Source organism: Ochotona curzoniae, unplaced genomic scaffold (genome assembly GCF_017591425.1).
Source record: "Ochotona curzoniae isolate NIBS_2020 unplaced genomic scaffold, NIBS_Ocur_1.0 scaffold_4701, whole genome shotgun sequence".
In the NCBI taxonomy this organism is placed as follows: domain Eukaryota; kingdom Metazoa; phylum Chordata; class Mammalia; order Lagomorpha; family Ochotonidae; genus Ochotona; species Ochotona curzoniae.
Genome location: NW_024467122.1, coordinates 7,927,141 through 7,951,583, shown reverse-complemented (window position 1 = coordinate 7,951,583; position 24,443 = coordinate 7,927,141). Strand labels below are relative to the sequence as shown.

Sequence of the window (24,443 nt, the reverse complement as noted above, 5' to 3'; positions counted from 1 at the left end):
CTGGGGGTCATAGCTGTAATCAAAGCAGGTGACTCGGGGTAGATGCAGTGGAGGTGTGGGGAAGCAAGCGGCCAGGTTCTGGAAGCAGGGTTGAGAATAGCTGACACAGCAGATGTGTGAGAGTGGAGGGTTGGGTGGATGGGCCATGAGAGAAACATCTGTGTAACAGCTGTGATCACAGCCTTTGGAGCCTGTCACCAGAGGGTACTGAGCCAGCTTGGGGTTGCAGCGTGCACAGCCAGAATCTCCTTCTCCACACACCGGTACACCTGCCGCACCCCTTGCTGCCCAGCCAGGTGCTGCTGCATCAGCTCTCTGCCCCTTGACTGCACAGTGCTGGAAGCTCTGGTCTTTGACACTGCCCAGGTTGCCCCGAAGCCTTGTCTTTCCTCAATTGTGACCCAGGGCCTCCCGCTGCTGGGTCATGCAGGTGGAGGGTGGCGGGAGCTGAATATAATCAGCTCGTGGCTAGAGGCCCATGGATTCAGGGAGACTCCCAGATAAAGTCTCAGGATACCATGGGAGCAGAATAAACACCTCGGGGCACCTTCTAGCCATGACAGATGGGACTTTGGGGTGGGAACTCATGCTCATCTCAGAGTTTCCTGTTCCTGCCTTGACTTCTAAGGTGGTTTCACCCCATACAAGTTTCCCCTGAAGAGAGCTGCCACTCTGAGCAAGGGCAGGCCAGCATCCTCCTGCCACGAGGGCCCAACGAGCCCTTTCTCGTGGGTGTTGATGGGGACAGCTGCCTCCCCCTGGACCACAGCTCAGTGTCAGCATCAGTGTCTCCTCCCAAGCAGAGCAGAGTCAGCCTGGGTTCCATGGCAGCTCCATGCTCTCCCTCGGGACACTGCATCTGCAGCCGAATCTCCCCAGCATGCTGTGCTCTTGTTCAGCAGTCACCTCTAGGCCTGGTGCTTGGTGCAACACTCGGGCCCTCCCAGCACTGCAGCAAGTGGAATGAGGTGCTGGAGTGGAGGTGCTCACAGCATGCTGGGATCCCAGAGCTGCCCCTCTGCCACTCTGTTTCTGTACGTTAGAACATCAGACATGGGAACTGACCAGAAGGGAAAACAGAGGGACAGAGCAATTTCCCATCCACTGGTTCACTCCCCAGTTCACTGCAATAGCCAGGCCAGGTCAGGCCAAGCCGCAAGCCAGGAGCTTCAACAGGGTTTCCCATGTGGCTGACATGGACTCAAGTGCTTGAGCTGCTTTGCTGCTTTCCCAGGTGCATTATCTTTAACCCTGCCCCATCTCCTGCCTTGGCACAGGCCAGAGCTGGGTCACCACCAAAGCAGTGAGTGTCCCCGTGTGCCCAGAGGGAGGTCTCAGAGGAGGGGGAGTGATTGGTGGCAGGCAGGAGGGCGATCTTCAGGGCCTTCCTCCACAATTGCAGAGGTGGGGCCTCTCAGCCAGGCAGACGGGAGCAAAGGGCTGGCCAGCAGCAGGAAGGGGAGACTGTGCTCTCAGGGAACAGCTGACACCATGAAGCAGGAGGGGCTCTGGGATGCTGTGAGTCAAAGCACCGGCTGCCCACTCAGGGTCCCATTGCAGCCACTGGGCAGCCAGCCACCAAGTGGCTGAGAGCACCCCGAGAAGCTGTACCCTGAGGTGTCCTCCTGAAGGGATTTGGAACTGGCATCTGGGTCGGGAGGGGCTCTGAGCCCTATGTGTAGGTTATCTTTGGCACTGGATGCATGGCTCGATCCTTCTCCACCGTTTTCCCGACTCCCAATGCAGCACCTCAAGACTCCACCCTGCTGACCTCATCAGATCCCTTGCTTAGGGGCCCCGCTCTCGAGCCCCATTCCCCTGACCCCATGGACAGAAGACTTTGCAACCCAAACCCCTGGCTACCTTAGAGACAGATTGCCAAATGTGCACTTTGTCTCCAGGTTCCAGGGTCTGGATTATGGTTCCTAGCAGAAATCCGTTGCCAAGGACAGCGTCATGGAGGTCAGCTGCTGTGCTGGCCCGTGGTAGGAATTGATCAGAAATGGGCGTGATCGCTCAGTGCTAGTCCTGGGTCCTCACAGAGAATGTCAAGGTTTGTTACTGTGGGGGAGTGGATGCAATTCTGTGTTGCTTGTCTCAGCCTGGCTCGGGCCACTGCTTCTTAACCAAAAAAGGAAAAGAAAAGAAAAAAAGCCCTTGGCTTGATGGCATGTATGCGATGTGAAAGTGCTTTAAAATCTCAGAGTAGGCCTGGAGATTATTAAGTAATTAAGTGATCCAGGTGATAGGCTAGCTTGAATAATACTCACCTCCTGTCGGATTGAGTCTGGCTTATGTAATTAGTTCTAAAACCATTTTTTGCAAAGCTGAGTAGCAGCTTAGTCACTCTTCTTTATTCTCAGTTCCTAGGCCAAGGGAAGGGTGTGTGTGTCACCCGGGAGGTGGCTCCAGGATGAAAGCAGGTGCAGATCCCGCTCCGCAGCCCTGCTGTGGTGTGCAGGCGGCTTTCCATTCATCCGTTCCTGCCTTCAGCATACCTTTGGCAAAGTCAGCTTAGCACCAGGTCTGGGAATATTACAGGCACACCCAGGGCCAGGCACTTGCAGTTCCGCCCTGAAAGATGGGCAGTGCAGAAGGTGAGGATCCAGCCAAGTAACAGGGTTATGGTGGCCCCGTCCCAGCCTCCTCCGCTTGCAGCCCCTTGGGGGGTTACACCTGAGACACAGGCTGAACCTGTGCACCTGCACCAATCAGAGATCAGGCCGTTCTGCCTGTCCAGGTGTGCATCCCACTGAACAGCCTAGAGTACAGGAAGGACCCCGCACCTGCTCGTGACCTCCAGTTGCATGGGCTCAGCAGGAACTGGCTTTGGCTTTGTGGAGTACCAAGACAGCTTTGCTCGGTGCTTCTCTCAGCTGCTCACCTTGACTGCCCCACTACCACCTGCCAGAGCTGGCGGGAGGGCTTGGGGCAAGAAGTGCCTCCTCATTCTTTGACTCCATGCTGAGGGTCCAGCTGAGTGTCCTGCAGTAGAGCTCCACCTGGACACGGGGTTCCTCTTGCACAGAGCCATGGGGCTTCATTCCTGTGGCCTCCTGGCTCCCTTGCATTGTCCCCAGCCCGTGGAAGGAGCTGGGGTGCCGGGCACCATCGACCCCTGGGGAGGGAATGGGGAGGCCTCCGTGTGTCAGTGATGAGCAGAATCCAGCAGGCCTCATGGTGCATGTCCTGTGAGCGATGCTGTGTATCCCGGCTCCTGGTTCCAAAGGGCTTAAGCATGGTATTCACATGGTAGTAACTAGAGACCCTGACACAATGGATGCCATTTAAAAAAAAAAAAAGATAATAAACTCCTGTGCTGCTCATTTGAACTCTAGGAATTCACTTTATCTCCTTGATCACAATTTCCCCATTTTTCTCTCATCTTTCCTGTTTCCAAAAGAATCTGCTGCCACAGTGCTGATGTTTTTCTTGGTGTTTTTGGTGCTTACATGTCTCCATCAGGCCTGAATGGAACTTTATCTCATTATTATACATCAGTCCAGCATCAGTGGGTCTTAAATAAGCAAACACATAATAAGGTACTAAGGTTAACAAAAATTAGTTCTTGTGGCTGTTGCAAGCTGTAGTGTTTTTACATGTAATACTATTACAGTGTCTAGGATTTCCTTTAAAATTCTGCATGGCTGTGGGATGGAGAATGGGGAAGGGACAGAGGAAGCCAGCTTGGAAAAGGTGCCAGTTTAGGCTTGGGGGGGATGGGAGCGCGTGGGAGTCAGCATGCTGGTTCTTCTGCTTTGCATTTGAGAATTTCCCTAATGCAGTTTTTCAAAACCCCAGGTGTGGGAAGTGTTTGATCCACAGTGGTCAGAATGAAGAACTGTCAGGGAGACAGACCGCACGGTCCAGTTAAACAGCATGCAGATTCACTGCATCATGTTAGTTTCTTTCTGTTTGGACTTTCTTGCCGTAGGCAGTCAGCCTGCAGTCTGTCTAGGAATAAAGCAAGTTCCCAAACTTTGTGTGTCTGTGTGTGTTGTGTGGATTTGTGTATATATTCATTGGCTTTTCATGGGTCTCTCTCTATGTGTTATATGGGGGTGTATATGTCATAAATGTGTTATGTGTTATATGTGTGTTTATGCATGTCCATGTATATGTTGCGTGGGTATGTACATGTGAGCTTTTTATAACTACCATGAAACACTTAAGTGACTTAGGATTGCAAGAGAGTTTGCTTTTCCTCTCGGTTTTGGAAATTCACAGGCCAACTTCAACCAGAGTGGCTTGACACCTGCCATGAAACCTAGACCTGAGGCAGCCCAAGGGGGAGTGAGTGAGTCTGTGACTGTCCCCTAAACCCACCCGATCTGATCACAGCACCCCGCCTCACCAGTCTAATCCAACCTAGTCATTATGGGCACATGAGCCTTTGGGGGAAATGGAGCCCTCAAACCCTCCTCCGAATCACAGCAGTAGGTTATGTCTGTGTGTGGAAGGAAACATATGCATGTATGTGTGGGTGTGTATGTAACTTGCATGTGCACACATGTACACGTGGGGGTGGATTGTGCAAGGGGGTAGCTGTACCTTCCCCCAGCCCAGCAGGATGCCTCCTCCCAGTAGCCCTTAGCCGAATGACTCCTTTGGCGCTGTGGATGGGGGGTCAGCGGCCATGGCATTTAAGATTGGAAGGGTATGTGGAGGAGAAGCCACTGACCCTTGCCAGCCATTAGGGAAGCAAGCAGTTATCTGGATAAATGTTCCCATGTAAAATTGGAAACTTCTGTTTGATAAAACAACAAAAACTGTAAGCTTAAAAATAAACATATTTATAAAATACCTTACGCGAGGCATTTGGCATGAAACTGCTTGAAACACCAGCAACCCCTATCAGAGGCCCATGGTTCGAGCCCCAGCTCTGCTCCACATGCCAGCTTTCTGACAATGCACCCCCCAGGAGGCAGAAAGTCGTGGTGCAAGTCCTTCTGTCCCTGCCAGCCCTATCAGAGACCTGGACTGAGTTCAGGGTTCCTGGCTTTCCTTGTCTTGCCTTGTTGTGCAACTGAGGAGTGAGCCAGCAGAAAGCTCCCTCTATCTCGTGTCTGGTCTTTTTCACTTCTCTCTAGCCTAGGGCTCAGCCGCCTTTCTCTGTCAAGGGCAGATAGTAGCTAGATGAGGCTTGCTGTTCTCCGACAGCTGCCCAGCTCCATCGCTGCGGTGCCAAGCAGCCCGAGAACATGTGCCGGAGTGTGTACTCACTTGCAGCACAGCCGGGCTTGGTGGCCACAGTATCCCACTCCTGCCTTACAAGCTGGAGTTGAGGCTAGCCCTGCCTCTTGGTAATTCAGATGTGTGCTTTTTGGGGGTGTGATTTGAGGTATTCCATGCCATGGTCATGCTCCTTGACCCATACTGTCCTGTGTGCAGGTACCTATTAAAGAAACAATATCCTGGGGAAAATTATGTCTGTCTGCATCTAGATCCATGCACACACAGGTGGCTATATGTCACATGATCTCATTATAAATGTTAATTATGTAAAAATGGGTAGTCTGTAATTTGCAAACGTACCTACTCATTCTGCGGTACAGGTAGTGACTCTGTATGACTAGTTGATTCTCAGACTTTCATTGATTCTTGCCAAACTCTTAGACCCATAGCCAACCTCTGATTGCAATTCATGACCCGCTGTCCCTCCAACATTAAGGTTGATTGATATTTTTGTCAGAGAAACAACCAAGATGCGTAAAGGGGCTGCCTTTTTTCCCCTGTGATTTGAACAGCCTGTTTGCTTAATTAGACATGAGTTTTCAGATGTTGGGAGACCATTTCCCAGGTTTTGCACGCTTCTCCCAGGCAGCTGGTGCAGATACCACATGCTGTGATGTTGGATCTGCATCCTTAGTGTGTTTTCGTCGCCTTCTAAAGCGCAGAAGATCCGTAGTAAATCAAGTCCTTCTTTGTAGCATGGGTCGATTTCCACGTGTCAGTGGATTACCCTGGCTGATTTCAAGTGTCAGAAGACAAATGGAGGCACATTAAGATTTAAAGTTGATTTGAGTGAACAGCTGTTCACAGTCGGGCAGTGCCACACCACAGCAGTTCAGTGCTGCTGTTGGAAGAGAAAGCTTTTATAGGCAAATAAAGCAATTATTTGGTTGAGGTTTGTGTAGTTGCCTTGTTGCAGCCATCCTGGAAGGGAGTTGAGATAGTAGAACTAAAGCCCAATGGACCTCCTGGGATCAGTGGAATTCACATTTTGTTTTCCTTTAAATTAGCCACTTGCAGGAAATGAGTCTTGATTGGTTCTTGGTTTTTCTGTGGGAACGTGGAATGTTAGAAACACCTCTGAGAGATGACTTTCCATTTTTTTTTTTAAGATTTATTTATTTTTATTGGAAAGGAGGATATACAGAGAGGAAGAAAGAAAGGAAGATCTTCCGTCTGATGGTTCACTCCCCAAGTGAGCACAATGGCTGGAGCTGAGCCAATCCGAAGCCAGGAGTCAGGAGCTCTTCTGGTTCTCCCACATGGGTGCAGGGTCCCAAGAATTCGAGCTGTCCTCAACTGCTTTGCCAGGCCACAAGCAGGGAGCTGGATGGGAAGTGGGGCCACCGGGATTAGAACCGGTGACAATATGGGATCCTGGTGTGTGCAAGGCGAGGACTTTAACCACTACGCTATTGAGCCGGGCCCCCATTTTGCTATTTTAATATGAGTGTGCTGCATGATGTTGGAAGGAGTTGGGAAGAGCTACCGTAGACAGCACTTCCCCAGCAGAGGCGGAATGACTACCAGTCACTCGGACAGAGCAGGTAGTGACAGTGACTGCTGAGGCAATGAGGGCAAGGATTTTTGGGGTTTCTTTTGTTTCATTTGTTTCTTTTTAGTATTTGGTACTTTTAGTTTCAGTGTAACACATTTAATTCTTAGTTTACGTAATTCAATTTTAAGTAAATGTTATATTGAACAACTAGTTCACAAGGTTCCTGAAAATTTAGTACTCCATTCTTTTGAGTATGTTTCAGCTAACGCCGGCACAACACTACAAATTGAGAATTGTAAGGGGAGGAATGGTCTTCTGGGGCAAGTATCCTATTGGGAGGAAGGAAGCTTTCAGCATGTGACGGAGCCCCGGGCTTACCAGGGGTTCCGCTCCCTACCCCCTCATGCCTCTTTATCCAAATAGAGCCAGATGCTACGGAAGCGCCTTGACCCTCCCCCAGAATCCATCTCACCATCAGCTCTTCTCTCATTGGCTGATTTCTTTCCAAGACCTGCTAAGCGGAGTGCAGACCTCATTGCTATTGGTTAACTGCATGCTTAATCAATCAGGCTGTTTTTCCGACTAAAACTTGCTCATCAGTAAGCGGTCTCCATTGAAGAGTCAAGGGAGGAAATGAAAACAACTGTTGTTGATGTATATTTAAAGAAGTCAATGGACACATACTTTCTTTCCCTGTAACATTTTATCCCCCAACATCAGATGATGACAAATGGTACACACACATTTTATACCTTAATATATAAGCAAAAGAATAAGCAAAATGGACCCAGCTTGGTGGCCTAGTGGCTAAAGTCCTCGCCTTGCAAACGTGGGGATCCCATATGGGAGCTGGTTCTGTCCCAATGGCCCCACTTCCCATTCAGCTCCCTGCTTGTAGCCTGGCAAAGCAGTTGGGGATGGCCCAAAGCCTGGGGACGCTGCACCCATGTGGGAGACCCAGAAGAAGCTCCTGGCTCCTGGCTTTCTATCAGCTCAGCTCCGGCTGTTTCGCCAGTTGGGGAGTGAATCAGCAGACAGAAGGTCATCTTCCTCTGTCTCTTCTCTTCTCTGTATATCTGACTTTCCAATATAAATAAATAAATAAACCTTAAAAAAAAGAATAAGCAAAAAAAGTACCCAAAAAGACAGTAAAGAAATCAAAATAACCAGCAAAAAGAGGTTCTCCAACCTTTGTCCTCATTGGAGAGAATATAAATGAAGATCTAAGAAGGTGAGGCTCTTGATGGCAAGAGCACAAGTCCTGGGACCCCCAAAACAAACACTAGCAAGTGCATGGCATGGCCTTCACACTTGGGGCTGCAGTGGCGGTGGGCGTGTCCCCGCACCTGTACTGCTTACTGTCTGTGAAACCTCACGGAGAGGGGTTCCTCCTGTCAGCATGCCGTGGGTACCTTCCTAAAGGAACCGTTTCTGACACTGCCTGTTCTGGGGGATTATGGAAGCTCAGCTCCCTCCCTGTCCCTTCTTCCTACCTTCCTGGCTGCCCACTGCAAGTACAGTTTTCCACGGATCCTAGGAGCTGGTCTGCCCCTCGTGGGAAAGTTCTAGCTCAGAGATGCCCTTTGAGGAAGGTGAGACTGGCAGTGGCCACTGGAGAGCCCAGCAGGACCCCAAGGTGCTGACTTGCCCTCCTGCCAGCTGACCCAGGACAGAGCTCTACCAAGTCTTGAATTCTGTAGGCATGCCTCTGTTCTTCCCAAAGCGGAGCTTTTCCAGGCAAACCTGACAAAGCCTTGCTAACCCCTGGCTTTGTCTGAACACTGCCACATGAAGACAGCCAGCCACGGAGGGCACTGGCTGCTCCGTGCCTTATGTGCCGGGCACACTCTCCAGGCCCAGAGCTGTCGGGGATTCCCACACAGCTTGGCTTTCCTTGGAGCCCAGCCCAGTACACCCGACTCCACCTGTTCACTTCTGCGGCACCGCATCTTTGGTTCGCTCCTTCCCACGACCTGAAAGTTGAAGCCGGGTGAGATCAAAGAGGCCCGGTCAGAAGTGTCAGGCTTCCACTAGACATGGCCAAGAACGCTGTGGGGTGGCACAGAGAAGCCATAAAGAGCAAGCCCGAACTGAGATGGTTCAAATGAGGCATCAGATGGTTGGTGGACACAAAGCCTAGCTGTGGCATACCTGGGAGTTGCCATGTAAAATGTGAGCCTTGAGACCCCGTGGGGGTCCACACAGACTCTGTTTCTAGTGTCTGTGGTGGAGATGATGCAATCCACTGCCCTAGGCCTGGGTGAAGTTCAAGGGCATGAGGGACCACCCTGAACAGATCCCTGCCTTCTTTTCCATCTTTCCTGTCACATCCAAAACACCACTGTTTCTTGACATTAAGCCTTCTGGTAACCAAGTCCATGTGTTGGTTAGGTACCGCATTCTGCAGTTCCATTATACATCTCAAGGATGCTGAGCCCATTGTGGCAGAATACTTCTCGGCCCTCGTGAGCCATGCTTTATCCCTTGCAGTACCTAGGACTAGCCAATACATATGAGTCACACTGTTCCTGTCACAGGCCTTCCAAGGCCATGCCTCCTGCTGTAGCCCTGGCTCCCTACTCCTCAGTTCCCTGGCCTTCCTGCAGGTCAAGGTGGACTTTATTGTGGTTGCCCCTTCCCACTCAGGTAGGACCTGCAGTGGACCTAACAGGACCTAACAGGACCTGGACAGGCCACAGCATTGCTATGCCCTACCAGCTGAGCCTGGCACATAGCTACTTGTAGGTGACAGGTGACATAGCTAGGTGGGCCTGTGAGAAGCAGAGCTAAGCTCCCAGAGCTTCACCTTGCCCTGAAGTTGGTGAGAAACACAGCACCTTCTGCTGGCTTCTCCTTCCCTTCCTCCCCCAGCCCACCTCCATCTTACAGTCCTGGCATTGCACCTCCCAGTAAAGCCTTGGCCCCTGAGCTGGGCAGCACACCCTCTTTTCAGGGGAGCAGAGCTTCACCTGTGCTCATTGAGCCCCAGGAGGCACTGCAGAGGGACTGGTGGAGAACTGGTCCTGTGTGACTTTGTCACCTGTGCGAGTCCCAGCCAGCTGGCTCGTCCCTCTCGCCCCTTAGAGCATGGCTAATAGATAGTTGTTGAATGAACAGGCATGAGCCTTGTTTCAATCAAGAGCTCATATTGACTTTCATCAGCTCCAGCTGTGTGTACTCAGCAAAACGTTTGATAATCAGACGACAAGGGAAGCACTTGGCCTCTCCCGGTGCCTGTCCCCTCCTGAAGTGTTCCATGATTTCAGCGACTCCTTCTTGTCTTTTTCATAGGAGCGTAACTATTCTCTTTTGACAGTGTGCTATGTTGACCTCTGTTTTATTGACATCTGTCTTGAGCTTGTCTTCACTTCCAACATCAGAGTAGAAATTCTGCAGTCTGTGCCCGATGGTTCCATCTACCTTGTGCCTAATGTCAGGGAGGCAGGCAGCTCTCTGAGCAGACTTGAGTGTCACTGAGCTCTCATTTCTAGAAGATGCAATTGTGGATGGAGGGCCACCACCACTTCCATGGAAACGTGTAGAAGAACCTGGTACAGTTTCCAAACAGCCCTGCTACTTACCCATGGTTGTTCCAAACTTCTGTTTTTAACCCAACTCACATCAATGTTGCTACCCATCTCTTGCCCTCCCTCTTATTTGGAGAGTATTTGAAAATTGAAAAGCACTCCTTTGTACCTTAAGTGTCAAAGGAGCACATTCCTCATTTATATTAGACAGCATTTTTAACTGGTTGATCATAGCAATATTGCAGATCTAAGCAAGGAGAAGGTAACTGAAGTAGGGGGTCAGAGAGAAGCTCAAGGCGCTAACGGCATCTGTTAGAGAATAGGGAAGCCTGGGAATTTCTGCCCTAAGTGTCTGACTTACAATGTTATAAAAAGATCAACTGTGAGGAAAGAGGAGAAAGAACACCAATTCTCAGACCAGGTTTGTTCGGAGAATAAGCCTGGGAGAGACTTACCCTCCCACACAGCCCCATAGCTCATGTAACATAATGCAGGTGGGAGCTCTTGGGGTTGGTGGTTCAGGGGCAGTCTGGGCTAAAACTGAACTGCCAAGATAGTAAGGAGAACTTGGGACAGCGGCTGGCTGCGACCTGGGAGGGTTTGGGCCACAGCCAACCCTAGGGTTTGGACTGCATTTGAGCTGCTGAGATAGTAGGGAGAGGGCTTAGGAGGCATGGAAAGAGCCTGGTAGAAGAGTAGCTTGAAAGGGGAGCACTTAGACTGGATTTTTGTTGGAACTGAGAGAACTCTGGCTGATGGCTGGCCTCTTTGGATGGTGGTGGGTGCCCCGGGCCAGTCAGGGCAGGGCGGAGCCAGCTCTAGGAGATCACAGGGGATGGAGGCCTGCTTGCTGCTGGGCAGGTCAAAGACCAAAGCGTATCCAAGGCTTTTGTCCTTGCTCCAATACTAACAACATAAACTCAAAGCTTGCAAAGGAAGAAAGCTTATATAAGTATGTGGAAGAAAGGCTGCACAGTTGGCTCTTTGAAGAAACTAATAAAACTGGTAAATCTCTCTAGGAAGGCTAATTAAGAAAAAAAAAATTTCGACAATACTATATAATTCCAGAAATGAAATGGGAAACATTAAATAGATCCTGTAAACATTAAAACTCTTATGGGGATGCCATAAACTACTTCATGGGAAAAAAAGTGGAATGAACCAAGTCTAATAAACTACACAACCATGCAAAATTGACACAAGTTGAAATAAAATTCACAATGGTGCTGCTAAAGAAATAGATATAATTTAAACTTGTTGCCAGATCGATTCACTGGTCAATTCTAAGCTCTTAAATGGAAGAATCGGGGTTAATGTTTTAACTCTTTTGGACAGTTGGAAAAGGGAAAGCATGGCCAATTAGCCCAACGACGACGCCAGTGCGTCCTTGGTCCAAATCCCAACAGTGTGTTCTGAGAATGGAGAATTTGTAGCTAATCTCACTCAAGAACACAAACAGGAAGACTCTAAGTCTCCTGTCCACGACCAAATCCAACAGTGTTATGTAAAAGGAGGTGTTCTCTGTCCCTCCTTTTCTGCCTCCTCTGGGTTAATCGTACGTCTCTAACATTGCATTTTATTTGCTCTGCTGTTCTAGCCGAAGTTTGTTTGCTTGGGGAATTACAGTAGGCATCCTTAATTTATTACTGTTTCCGGGGAATTCACTGGTGTGACTTCACACTTGACAAAGGTGAGAGGCTAGGGGCAGGGTTCCATCCTCCACTCCCTCCGTGCCCTGTGCGTGTGCTGGGGTGTGTTTTACCTCTGTCTGCTTATTAACTCTCTCTTTCAGGAACAGTATCTTTTGCTCCAAGCAGCCTTTTGTCTTCTCAGCAAACACGATTCTTCTGTGTTTATCTATCCCTTTATCATGTGCAGTGCTCTTCTTCCTCTTCCGTAGATGGGAATCTGCGTCTCGTATCCTCCTCCACTTGAGCAACTTCCTCTGGCCAGTTCTTGTCATGCTGGCTCACTGGTAAAAAATTTGCTCAGCTTTGATGTTTTTGAAAATGTCTCCATTTCAACCATATTCACATGGTATTTTCACTGGGTGTGGAATTCTGGGCTAACAGTGCTTTTTTAATTTAAAAGATACTGTGTTTTCTTCTGACCTCTCTTGTTTCGGATGGGAGCTGTTTTACATTTGTGTATCAGCCAGCTGGTATACCATTAACATTGCCTTTCTGACATTATATGAGCTGGCACATTTGCTGATGTGAGAGGAACATGCACACACAGATGCATTTCCTACTCCAAGAATGCACGGAGCTGCAACTAGTATCCCAGGGCCTCACTCCTGCATCGTGAGGGTGCCCAAGAGCCACTACAAGTTCTAGAAAATGACCCTGTGTCAAAGCAGAAGCAGGTGTCAGTGGAAAAAGGAACTTTTATAAAGTGTAATGGGTGTCCTACAGGAACAGGAAGTATTTCATGTGTGAGACCGAAACCGGGTCCTGCATCTTACAAAGCAACACCGAGAGAGCCTCTGCATTGTGGCACAGCATGCTAAACCACCCTGTGCTGTGCTGAGATCCCACACTGGATTGCTGGTTCAAGTCCCAGCTGCTCCATTTCCAATCCAGCTCTCTGCTGATGTACCTGGAAGGCAGCAGAAGTTGGTCCAAGTGCGTGGATCCCTGCCACACCCACATGGGAGACCAGGATGGAGTTCCAGACTCCTGGATTTGGCCTAGCAATACCCTGTTTTTTGCAGCTTCTGAGGAGTAAACCAGAAGATCTCTCTCCCTTCCCTTGTCTCTATTGCTCTGCCTGTCAAATAAAGAATAATTTTAAATTCTAGAGTGAATTTAGAAGATAAATTTACAGAAATCTCCCAGAATATGAAATCAGAGTGGAGGGAAATGCCTGTATTGACCATAGGAAACTGTGGCAAACTGCATTTGCAGGAGCGTGTAGGAGAGGGCTAGGAAATCTTTTTCCACCAGAGGCATTTGGATATTTGTAGCATCGTCTGTGATGTACCAAATGATCCACCTGCTGTAGACTTACAGGATTGTGAGTCCTGCCTGTGGTTGCCTCGGCAGGGACAGACGGGATGACATTGTGGGCCTGACAGAGCCCGCTGGCTGATTGATCCCCACCCGCGAGGAAAGAGAAGGCATTGGGACTGGACGGCGCCATGAGTTTGTCCAACAAGATGCTGGAAAATGCTGAGCACATCAGCTCCAGCTGTTCTAAAAGGCCTGGAGTGGGTCCGAGACAAGGGTCACTGCTCCGTTATCCACCACGCCGTGGTGTTTGGCTTTTCAAACTTGTTCATTGTTAACTTTGACCAGTCTTGAAAGGCGGTGTGTCCAGGGGCTGTTGAGTTTGTAAAAGGATTTCTTCATGTGTTCTTGTACACAGGTCAATGACTGCTGTTTGTTCTGTGCGTGTAGTTGGTACATATACAGTAGCCATGGTTTTGCTTTCCTTGGTTTCAGCTATCCAGCCCACCTCAGTGCCAAAAAATGTCACATGGAAAGGTCTAGAAAACAATTCTGAGTGACACAGTGCAGTCTCACACCGCCCTTCCCAGGAGCAGATGGGAGCTGAATGCTGCCCTTTGTCAGGCCACAGCCTTCTCGGTTACTAACCTTCACTGCACCGTGGGCTTGGGCTCAGGTAACCCCTGTTTTCCTCCACCATGGCGCCAGAACAACTCTTAGAAAAAAACAACAAACAAATGAAAACAATTATTTGAGAATCAGTGTGTTTGAGAGAAAGAGAGCTTACACGTCCTGGTTCACTCCCCAAACACCCACAATACCCAGGGCTGGGCTGGGCTGGGCTGGGCTGAAGTCAGAAGCCAAGAGTCTCCCTCATGGGAGGATGAGGGGCTGGAACCCAGGTACTTGAACCATCATCCGTGGCCTCCTGGATGTATTAGCCAGGGAACTGGATCAGAAACTGGGGGTAGCTGGGACTCAAACCACACATTCTGGGGTGGGATGCAGGCTTCCCGAGTGTTGGCTTCAGAGAAGAAGCCAGCATTTTTTTAACAGAAGCTTTATTGAGATAAAATTCACATCATGTGAAAGTCATCTTTTGAAATGTTAGTGTATATTTTATAAATAGATGGAGGCATTCATCTTCCATTCCTTCCTCCCAAACTTCAGCCATGAACCGTGTGACTTCACTACCGCCACCCTCAAGTGGCTGTCTCCTTGGTCCTCAGAAGGGAAAACTCCCCACTGACATGTCAGCCTGAACAGAGACCTGCACTTCACCCTCCGGGCCTCTCCTTCATTTATGTTTCAACTGAAGTATTTCCCTGCATATTTTAAGGGCTGAAGGGAGGCGAATTAATAAATTTTCCTAAGGTAAAGAGAAAATTAAAAATTAAAAAAAAACAAAACAAGAATTTCAGAGCATTAGCTCAGAGTCCTGAATCTAACAAAACCTTTGCCCACCCCCCCACCACCAGATTTGCATTCAACTGCAAATTCCCCTCTTATTAGGCCTTAGTTTAAAATACTGGGCAGAGAGGAATCTCCTTGTGGTTGGGCATTCCTACTGGCAAATTCATCCTTTGTCTTCCCTCATTTGGGGATGGGAGGAGCGTTTCTTTGAAGACCCGAAATAATCCTGTTTGTTCATTAGACGCCTAATTCACTGAGGGGCTGTGTGGCTTGAAGTTTGTGAATGATGACAGAACCATTTGTGGCCACCTCCCACAGCATTACCGCAGATTATGACGGTGGCCAGGGCTTGGCTGTTGAGCTCTGCAGGCAGTGTGCTGGCAGCGCCGGCCACAGATGTTAAAGCAGGTAGATTTGTGGTTCTTTCTTCGACAGTCTCAGGAATCTGATGGTGTAAAAAAAAAAAAAAAAAAAAAACCAGCAAATTTGGATTTGAGCACCTTTATTTTTTTTAAGATTTATTTTTATCTGAAAGGCAGATTTAAAGAGAGAAGGAAATACAAGGATCCACTGGTCCACTCCCCAAGTGGTCGCAATGGCTGAAGCTGAGCTGATCTAAAGTCAGGAGCCAAAAGCTTCTTCTGGGTCTTTCACATGGGTGCAGGGTCCCAAGGGTTCAGGCCATCCTCCACTACCCTCTCAGGCCACAAGTAGAGAGCTGGGTGGGAAGTGGAACAGCTGGGGCACAAACTGGTGCCCATTTGGGATCCCGTTGCTTGCAAGGCAATGACTGAGCCACTGAGCTGTCCTGCCAGGCCTGGATTGGAGCATCTTTAAGACTCTCCACTTCACTTGGAGACTACATGATTTCCTGGCACTAGTTGGGTGTTGGTCACCTGCTGGGTATGTAGAAGAGTAAGCAGTTCAGTCTCCTTAACCGTGTCTTGCAGGATTCTCTTGAGCATGGTCCCTGACCTGGGACAGCCTGCATGTGACCTGTGTCTCTCCCCTGGTCCTTCAGCACCCATGTGTCTTGGCTCCTCTCTCTAGAAGTAACCAGTGGGAAGGCAGCTGGCTTTGGGGAAGCTTTTACTGGCATGTGTGTGTCGGATACTGGGACTCCCAGTTCATTTTGGCTTGGCAATTCCCTCTGCTGCTTATCCTGTGTGTCTGCTCCCGCCTGCCCAGTGAGGTCACTTGTATGCTAGGCATGAGGGTTGGTGGGGCTGGGGAATCTGTGACCCTGCAGGAGAATGCTCATTTGTTGAAGTGGCTTGCACTTTTGGAACCAAGCCTTGGGCTCTCAAATACTTTCCTTGGCCAATTGTACTAAGATTCTTATCAATGCCTTTTACTCTCTGACTCAATGGTTCCTCCTTGGGGGGAATGTAGTCAGAATCATAAGTGCAGATGGCAGCTAGTGATGTGCCTGGCAAATTTATTCTTAAAAAAGAAGGGAACTTTTTTTATAACTCTGTTATAATCTGTCAAGGGAGATTAGTTAGGTAGAGTTTCATGCACATGGAGAAATATCTTCCTGTCTCCAAAAGTGGTATGTTAAGTTATCAATTCAGTGACTCAACAGATATTTATTAAGTATTCATTGAATGCCAGAAACGTGTTTCCACCAAAGCTGATACATCTGGTAAGAAAGACCCAGGTGCCAGATACTGCCAGTCGTATAGAACGGGACCGCAAGAACAGGTGAAGCAGGGAGGTGAATGCTGTGTGACCCACAGGATTGTGTGCTCACTTGGTTGGGAGAGGTGGAAACTGTGTGATCTTGACCGTGGTGTAGGTGCACAGGATCCAGTCCTGGAGACTCATGCTGTCTCCATGTTCTAGCATTCGAGAATGTTTCTTCTTTTGTAACTAGAGAAGAAGTAACTTTAGGAAAGAGCCTCATTTTGAATGTGTGACTTTGTGGGGTTTCATGAAATAGGACATTACAGCCTGCCCCACTGTCAGCATCTTTCTGTCCTCTATCAACACCTGCCTGCACCCCTCATCAACACCTGTTCCTCTTATCAGCACCTTTCTGCTTCCCATCAGCCCTTGCCTGTCCCCATCAGCATGTGCTCTGACCCCTGTGGGTTCTCCTGTCTTGGAGAGAAGAAGCAAAAATATAAGCAAAGTTTGGACAAAACACTTTCTGCTGCCACCATCCTGGCCAGGAACACAGCTAAGAAATACATTTGTGCTCTGCAACATCTCCTGACTTGCTCGCGGAAGGTGTTTGTGTTAAATTGCCAAGTTTTTAAGTAACTTCAAGTTTCATCTCATGAGAAAGTTGCCTGGCTTTAAGCCACATGGAAAGATGTTCATACAGAGAGTTAGTCTGGATTGTCAGTCCGAGGCACGTCCCCGGCTGTGGAGGGGGGCTTGTTCCAAGCCCAGGCTGCCTGTGGGAATGCAGGCTTGCACAGGGGAAGGATCTGTTCACAGAACGCCCATAGGCCTGTCACCATGCCAAGTGCTTTCCTCTCCTGGTTCACACGGAGAGCCACGCCCCCAGGGGTCACACAGTCTCACAGGAAGGAGGTGGAATCAAGATTCACCCCAGGTTGTCCCAGGGCTCCTGCTGTGGATGCAGCCGGCACTGAGTCCCTCCTGGGTGATTGAATTTACCACACAGGTTCCAAGGAGGTGGTGTTTGTAATTGCACAAGATGATTGGGAGATACCCCAGCTGCCGGAGTGCGGGTGTTTAAGCAAAGGACAGCAAGGAGAAGCTCTCCAGGATACAAAGGGCAAAGGTGCCACCCAGAATGCACCTGCTTGTTTGCTTGGATGAGTGCAAAGCTCCAGTGGTAGAGCACGTGAGACGTGGTTTCCTGGGGTCCCTGAGTGCCCTGCTGCTTTGGGATGTGAGCCACCCCGGCTGTTGCGCATTCTGAAACACACACTGAAGTCTTGCCTCGTGCTGCTCTTCGGTGTTATCCTCCTCATATATGAGTAGGAAACGTGTGTGGTATCAAAGCAACCAGGATGGGTGTTGTGGTGATAATGGTTAAGTCGTCTGCTTGGGCTGCTCGAATCCCATTGTAGAGTGCTGGTTTGAGTCCTCGCTATTCCGCTTCCAATCCAACTCCCTGTTAATGCCCCTTGGGCGCAGCAGAGGATGGCCTAAGTACTTGAGCCCCTGAGAGCCTGGATGGAGTTGTAGGGTACTGAAGTCATCCTGGCCCAGCCCTGGCTATTGCAGGCGTTTGGTGACTGAACTATAATGAAGATACTGCCCCTTCCCTTGGAAATGTACCAAAGAACCAATCTACCAACCCTCAAAAAAATGTGATAAAAAAAAAAAAGTGAATCCTTTCTTTCCAAGGCTGTGCTGCTATGAACCCAGGGGAATTCTTTCTGCTCTCCTCTCCATCCCACCCCTACTCCCACGCAGGGCACAACATCCATTGAGGGTCGTACCAAAACTGTATCCAAAAATAAGAATCTAATTTCAGTGGCCTGGCCTCTGTAGCTATTTGTGTAAACATTCTATGGATTGAAATAAATTTCCGCTCAAATAACAGGTTATGGAACCTCCCATCCCTGTCCTGCAGTTATTGCCCCCTCCCACCTTTACCACAGCCCATCACTTGGTAGTTCAAGTGCTCAGACACCAGGGTGGCTTGGGAATGAAGCTGAGATTCGATCTGGAGGAGCTGGGATAGAAGGAGGGTTCACTGCCAGTTGGGTGTTCATGTCTTCAGCAACTGGATCTGTGCAAAGTGTATCATCTTGCCGTTGTCGAATATTGAGAGGAGCCACATTTATAAAGGCGTTCGGGGGAACGGGTACTGTATGTGTCACGGATGCAGGTGTCTGGGAGGCCGTATGTGCCCAGGAAGTTTTCTCAAGTTGAAGGACTTTGCCTGTATCATCTCATGCTGATCAGGTCAAGAGAGGCTGTGGCAAAGCAGGTCCGGGTTTGGAGCAGGGTCTTAGTCCATTTTCTGGGTGATTTATTAAGAACAGAAGTTTATTTGGCTCATGGCACTGAAGGCTGGGAAAGTAAGAACACGGCCCCAGAGTAGTGAGGATGTTGCCAGGTGAGTCAGAGCCAGCATGTGACCGCTGGTGTCTCATTCTGTCCATCTAAAGGCACTTGTGCTACCTCAGGGGCCACACCTCATGACCTCCTGAAGTTGTCCACCTCCAAACACCACCAGTATGTGAATCGGATGATTCAGTTTCGAACATGGGACTTCCGGGAGACATCTAAATGATCTCAATCTTGGGAGGCCTGGTACCTTTGTCAGCTGGGGTGATGGTTAATGTGAAGCAGTGCTGCCTTGTGTTGTGTAACCAAGTCAAGCCCGGCACCATGTACACCAGCAGCAGAGTCTAGCCCGGTGAGCTACAGGGCCAGTCCTGTCCAACCCCTCAGCCTCAGAGTCTGGTGTGTACCATTCACCCTCCTCCTCACAGTCTCTGTGGCACTGGTTGGGTTGGAGCAGCCCTGGGTGGGCTTTAAGGGTAGAGGAGCCAGGCGGCCAGGGTTCCTTCGTGAGGCCCAGTTGTCACACAGGAGGACAGTGGGAGGCCACATATGCAGTAAGTGTGGGGCAGTCAGTGGAATAGGGATAGAGGGACAGCAGCTTGCAGGGAAGGAGCACCATGGCCCAGGCAGTAGGTGCACACCTGGTGATCAGGTAACCAGGAAGTGACGGGACCAGACCTGGGGAGGAGCCAGGCACATCTCTCTGTGGGTGACAGGGGCCTATGTGCAAGCCGGTGGATTTCCCCATGTGACAGAGTGTCGTGTCTTTCAGGCAAGCTCAAAGAATGGAGCCTCATTTTGTACGGCACCGCCGAGCACCCATACCATACCTTCAGTGCCCATCAGTCGCGCTCACGGATGCTGGAGCTTGCTGTCCCAGAGCCCGAGCCCCCCAAGGCTGCTGCATCCCCCGCACACGCCGAAGGTCCCGAGGAGGAGGAGGATTATACAGGTAAGGGCCTGGAGGTTGTGGCTAGCCTGCTGGTGGTCCGCGTTCCCACCCTGGCTCCCACGCAGCAGAGCTGTTGCAGCAGAGGCGGGGTGTGGTTGTGACTCCTCATGCTTGAAAGTGGAAATAATGGTGGTAATTTGCACTCACACAGCTCCTTCCGCCCAAGGCTCTCCTAATATTTTACAGGCCAGTAAGTATGCCGCAGACCAGTAAGTATCTTCCTGTACTCCCAGCTGGCACTGGCCCTGCCAGGCCCAGACCTGCCCCCTGGTTAATTAGCTACCTCCAGGGCATCCTCTGCCCCAGAGAGCCTCATCGCATGGTGTAGCCTCCTCACTACACCAAGACCATCATTTCCTGTCCATGGCCACAACTTGGGAAGGACAAGCTTCCTAAAGATGACCCTGAAGAATTTGAATCTGTGAACACACACAGCCAAGGAAGACATCCCAATGGCTGGCATTAAAAGGCCAGGGTGTGGTCACATGAGGCAACATCAACACACACTGACACCACACAGAAATGTCCTCACAACTCTCACTACACAGCATGATGCAACGTAGGCATCCTTCTCCCACAGTCCCCTTGCCGAAGTGGCCCCTGGCTCTAGGCCACCATGTTGCTCCACCCCAGCACCCAAGCCACAAAGCCCAGAACATGACTTCAGACACCTCTAGCCACAGAGCAGGGCAGTTTTTATCAGCATTTTTGATCAAATGCTGTTCCCTTCTCTCTGAGCTGTTCCATAGTAATTTGTGCCAAATTGTGGTGTTTGCAGTTGGACATATTCTCCTTGGCTGAATATTGTGTTCTCTTGATAAACAATGAGTGCTAGCTAAGAATATTAATGCTTTGAGTTGTCTAATGTCTTCTGCAGGGAAAAAAACAACAAAATAGAGAATTCTACTAATACGTAGCAAGCATAAATTATGGCCAATTCCCTTTTAGATTTCTTCTACCTTTCTTTTAAAGCAGACCATTGAATTATGTATGGATTAATCTGTTCCATTTCCCCTGTAATTTGTAAGCCATGGCAAGATTCAGTAATTATTTATAAAAGGCTGGGTATTCCCCCCATCCCCTTAGAATCTGCTACTGAGTCAATTTCACACCCTGGAAATTCACTGGGATGCTCTCCTGTGGCTTTGTTTACCTGGTCCCATCCAGTGAGGCCTGGGGATGGACAGATGGGGTCCTCAAGGGAATTCCCCACTCTTAGAAGGCTCCTGGTGGTCTCAAGGGAAAGGGGTGTGGATGGAACAGTGGCAGAGTAGCAAGGGAGAGATGGGGGTGGGGGATCGTGTGTACCCACATTGTAGGACAGTGCAAGGTCAAGAGCAAAAGACACATGGAAGATGATGAGCCCAGATCAGTGGAGGCTCCATCTGGCTTGGCTTTGGGGACAAGGAAACTATTGCCGTATGGAGAACAGTGGGGAATCTGCTGGAGCCCAAGGCATAGGGGGTGCACCACCCAGCGCAAGGATGAGGATGGCTCTCCCTGGGATGGAAAATAGAGGAAGTGATAGAAAGAGGAATGCCGGTGGTTGGGTCACGCCTTGTGAGGGAGGGGGCTCCCGTGGGGGTGCCCAGCTGCAGGGCCCTTAGGGCCAGACTGAGCTGCTGCCCAGGAGAGGGAGCCACCCTAAGGTGGAGCCAACAGTGTGAGGTGCTCCGAGCCATGCTCCTCAGGGGTGGGAGCAGAGGACGCAGGCAGGATGGGAAGGAACGGCCTCGCCTTCTCATCCACAGTCGGGCAACCTGACTCTTGCATGTGCACCAGATCCGATAGCATTGGGTTGCAGTCCCGTGTGCTCTCTGGATGGGGTAACTGTAGGCAAAGATGGCACACACAGTATCACGGCCTGACCAGAAGGCCCACACACTGCTTTCTCCCGTCCATTTGCCTGTTGGGGTCTGCTGTAAGAACCCTCAGCCAGCTGCACAGTGGGCTTCAGGTGGAGTTTTCCAATAAACTCTATGTGGAGGAGGCCCCACTGTTAGCAGCCCAGGCCCAGTCTTGTGTTAGGAGTCAGGGAGTTGATGCAGGAGGTGTGTGAACAAATGGAGGGAAGAGCAAAAGCAGTGGCAAGTATGGGCCACATCACCATGCACCTGCCCTGCCCCTAGCGTGAGTGACCACTGGGCCAGAGTGTTCTTCGGAGAGGAGTGACTAGGACTGGAGGCCAGCCAGGTGGATTCATCCAGGGCATCAAGCGAGAGACGATGTGTGGTATTTGAGAGCTGCAAGCTGCGAGGCTCTTTGGCCCATGATTTCTCAGGCACTCTCGTGTAAGACCTCCAAGCCCAGGGCTCCATGCAGCCATGGCCTGGCTGCTGCGTGGCCTCAGCCCTGCAGGGGGTTCCCTCGGGAGTACTGACGACACTTCCCACTGCAGGAAATCAGTGGGGATGAAGTCTGCTTCCCACAGAGCACTCCAGGCTGTCCACAACTCTGTCCCCTTGTGGGACCTTGCAGAATATTCTGCTACTGGATGATGAAGACCCCACTACTTACTCCCTTTCTACACATTCCCCATCCATCCATCTGCCTTGCACCCTGCCCCTGGTTAACAGCTCAGCAAGTGTTTATTGAATGCCTGTTCTTTGCTGTGTGAGTTCTGGGTGCTGGAACACCATGGTGACTGCACCATGCCACATCCTGTCTGCAGGTGGAATAACTGTGGCCTACCTCTGATAACTGTTCCCTACCTCTGATCTCCTGCAGGTAGAGGAAATTGTCCATCCAGCAGGTAAACCTGCTGCCTCCCTCGACTTTGGCATGAGGGAGCTGCAGGAGAAAAGGGTGCAGTGTCCTTGAGTCTCTATGTCACCAAGGCCACGCTTGCGGGGAGGCCGGAGACACAACCAGAATCTGTGGGTCTTCAGACCCGCCTCAGGGCAGCAAGCATGGGTTTCTGGGGTTCCTCCTGTAAGGACCCAGGAAGACATCCATCAGAACAGAAGCTGAGCAGTGGCTCCAACCCAGAGAAGCAGCATGGAAATGGGGATGGCTCGGGAAGTGGTAGGCATGTCTAGAACAGAGAACATTGGCACCCATGGCAGAAGCAGGCAGGAGGGGCTGCCCTGGTTCAGGGGGCATCCACAGGGCAGGCAGGGGGCTGCCCCGGTTCAGGGGGCATCCACAGGGCAGGCAAGGGTAGTAGCATCTAGGAAGCTTCTATAGGGGAAGCAGAGTAACCAGGCCTCGCACTGGGAGTGCGAGCTTGGGGGACTGGGGAGGGGCGAGCATGTGTTCACCAGGCCACTCTGTGGGCAGTGCAGAGTGAGGACTCGTGTCTGCCCCCAGCCCGGGTTCCCCAGAAGTGTGTCAGGGGGGGGGACGTTGACCCACTGACCTTCTTGGGCTTCTGCCCGCACCCCACACCCCTGGTGACTCAAACCTTACAGAAGGGCCTTGTTCTGTCAAGGTCCCGGGTGTCTCCTGAGATCAACCCAACAGGTTTTCCTGGCACTGCATGGGGCTGGGCCCATCCCTGTGGCACAGCCAGGGAGGCACTTAGAAGGCAGAGGCTTGCCAGAGCCCAGTAAACACACCTGTCTCTTCTTTGGCCACGCCCAGCACCCCATTAGAATTTGTGGACACAAAGGGGGTCTGCAGGCAGATGTCAGTTCCCCACCACTGGGGGCTGGAGCCAGGGAGGCCACAAGCGAAGTTCCTGCAGGGAGCCTTGACCTTGGCCATATGCACTGCCTCCCGCCCCAGCATCCTGCTGCCAGGGTGTCATGGTCCTGCCCCACACCTGCTCAGGGACAGCCAGTCTGTATGGTCCTGACTCAGGAAATCCACCATCCCTGACTAATCACGTTAGGTCCTCTCAGTTTGGTGGTGGCATCCCCAATGCCCTAAATGCCCACACTGCCTTGCATTGCTCTTCGCAGTGGGACATCAAAACACTGACTGGTAGGGTAATGACTGTGATGCGAGTGAGTGGGCTCAGAAGGTTTTCCTTCCCTGCATGCCTGTCTTCCTGGATGCCACAGTCTGGTCTTGGTCCCCCATCTCATTGGCTGTCTCACCCATTGCCAGGAAGTTCTTGTCTAGAATGTTCAGACTCTCACCCCAGAGCCAGGCTAGTCTCAGCCTGGGCCAGGACTGGGTCTCAGGAGAGTGGCTGCTATAGCTTGTGGCCTGGCCTTCCAGGCCCTAGCACCCACCACTCTTAGGCCACCATGTCCTACCCCTGCCAGTCTTCAGGGTTCTGACCCAGGGATTCAGGGCACCAGGCCTGGGAGGGAAAGCATCTCTCTGGACGAAAGGAAATGCTTGTCTCTTTAAGGTGTTTGCCATCCTGAGTGTGGCGACAAGGGCTGCGACGGCCCCGGTGCGGACCAGTGCTTGAACTGCGTGCACTTCAGCCTGGGGAACCTCAAGACCAGCAGGTAAGTGCTGGGGTAACCCTTAATCTTCCTGGACTCCCAGGGACCCCTTCCTCCCATGAATACCCTACCTAACTCCTGTTAAGGTGGACGTTCATGTAACATCCCAGGAGAGACAGCACTGAGGTCGGTCACTTTATTTCTTCATATAAGTTATGTTATCTGTTCCAGAGAAATCAAGCTGTGGCACTTCAGTTCTGTGCTCACAAGCCTCCCTCTGTCCATTTTTCTGAATACAAGCAGGTTCTATGAGCATGCCAGGGCTGCTCACATGGGCACTTAAGACAAATGTGACTCCAGGGCTCAATACTGTTGGCCTAGCCAGGCAGGCTGCGGGAACCTGGCTGTCACACAAGCTGGCAACTGGCTGCATGTGTGGCTTGCACAGATGCTGTCCTTGCTGCGCCCCTGGGACACTGGGTGCTTAGGGAAAGCTGTGGGCTGCAGGCATGTGGCCATTGCTCAGGCTCGCTGACC

At 50.7% G+C, this 24,443-nt stretch overlaps 1 protein-coding gene across 3 annotated transcripts in view; it reads left to right on the top strand.

Moving 5' to 3' along the window:
- The window catches only part of PCSK6 (proprotein convertase subtilisin/kexin type 6), a 139,591-nt gene that overhangs the window by 102,222 nt on the left and 12,926 nt on the right, over positions 1–24,443 (top strand). For 2 of the 3 annotated variants that reach the window (XM_040968765.1, XM_040968767.1), the window contains 3 exons: positions 19,387–19,566; positions 19,718–19,756; positions 23,867–23,969. In XM_040968765.1, the coding sequence (XP_040824699.1) occupies positions 19,387–19,566; positions 19,718–19,756; positions 23,867–23,969 (322 nt within the window). The remainder of the gene's footprint in view (positions 1–19,386; positions 19,567–19,717; positions 19,757–23,866; positions 23,970–24,443) is intronic. The other variant, XM_040968766.1, reaches the window with a different exon arrangement.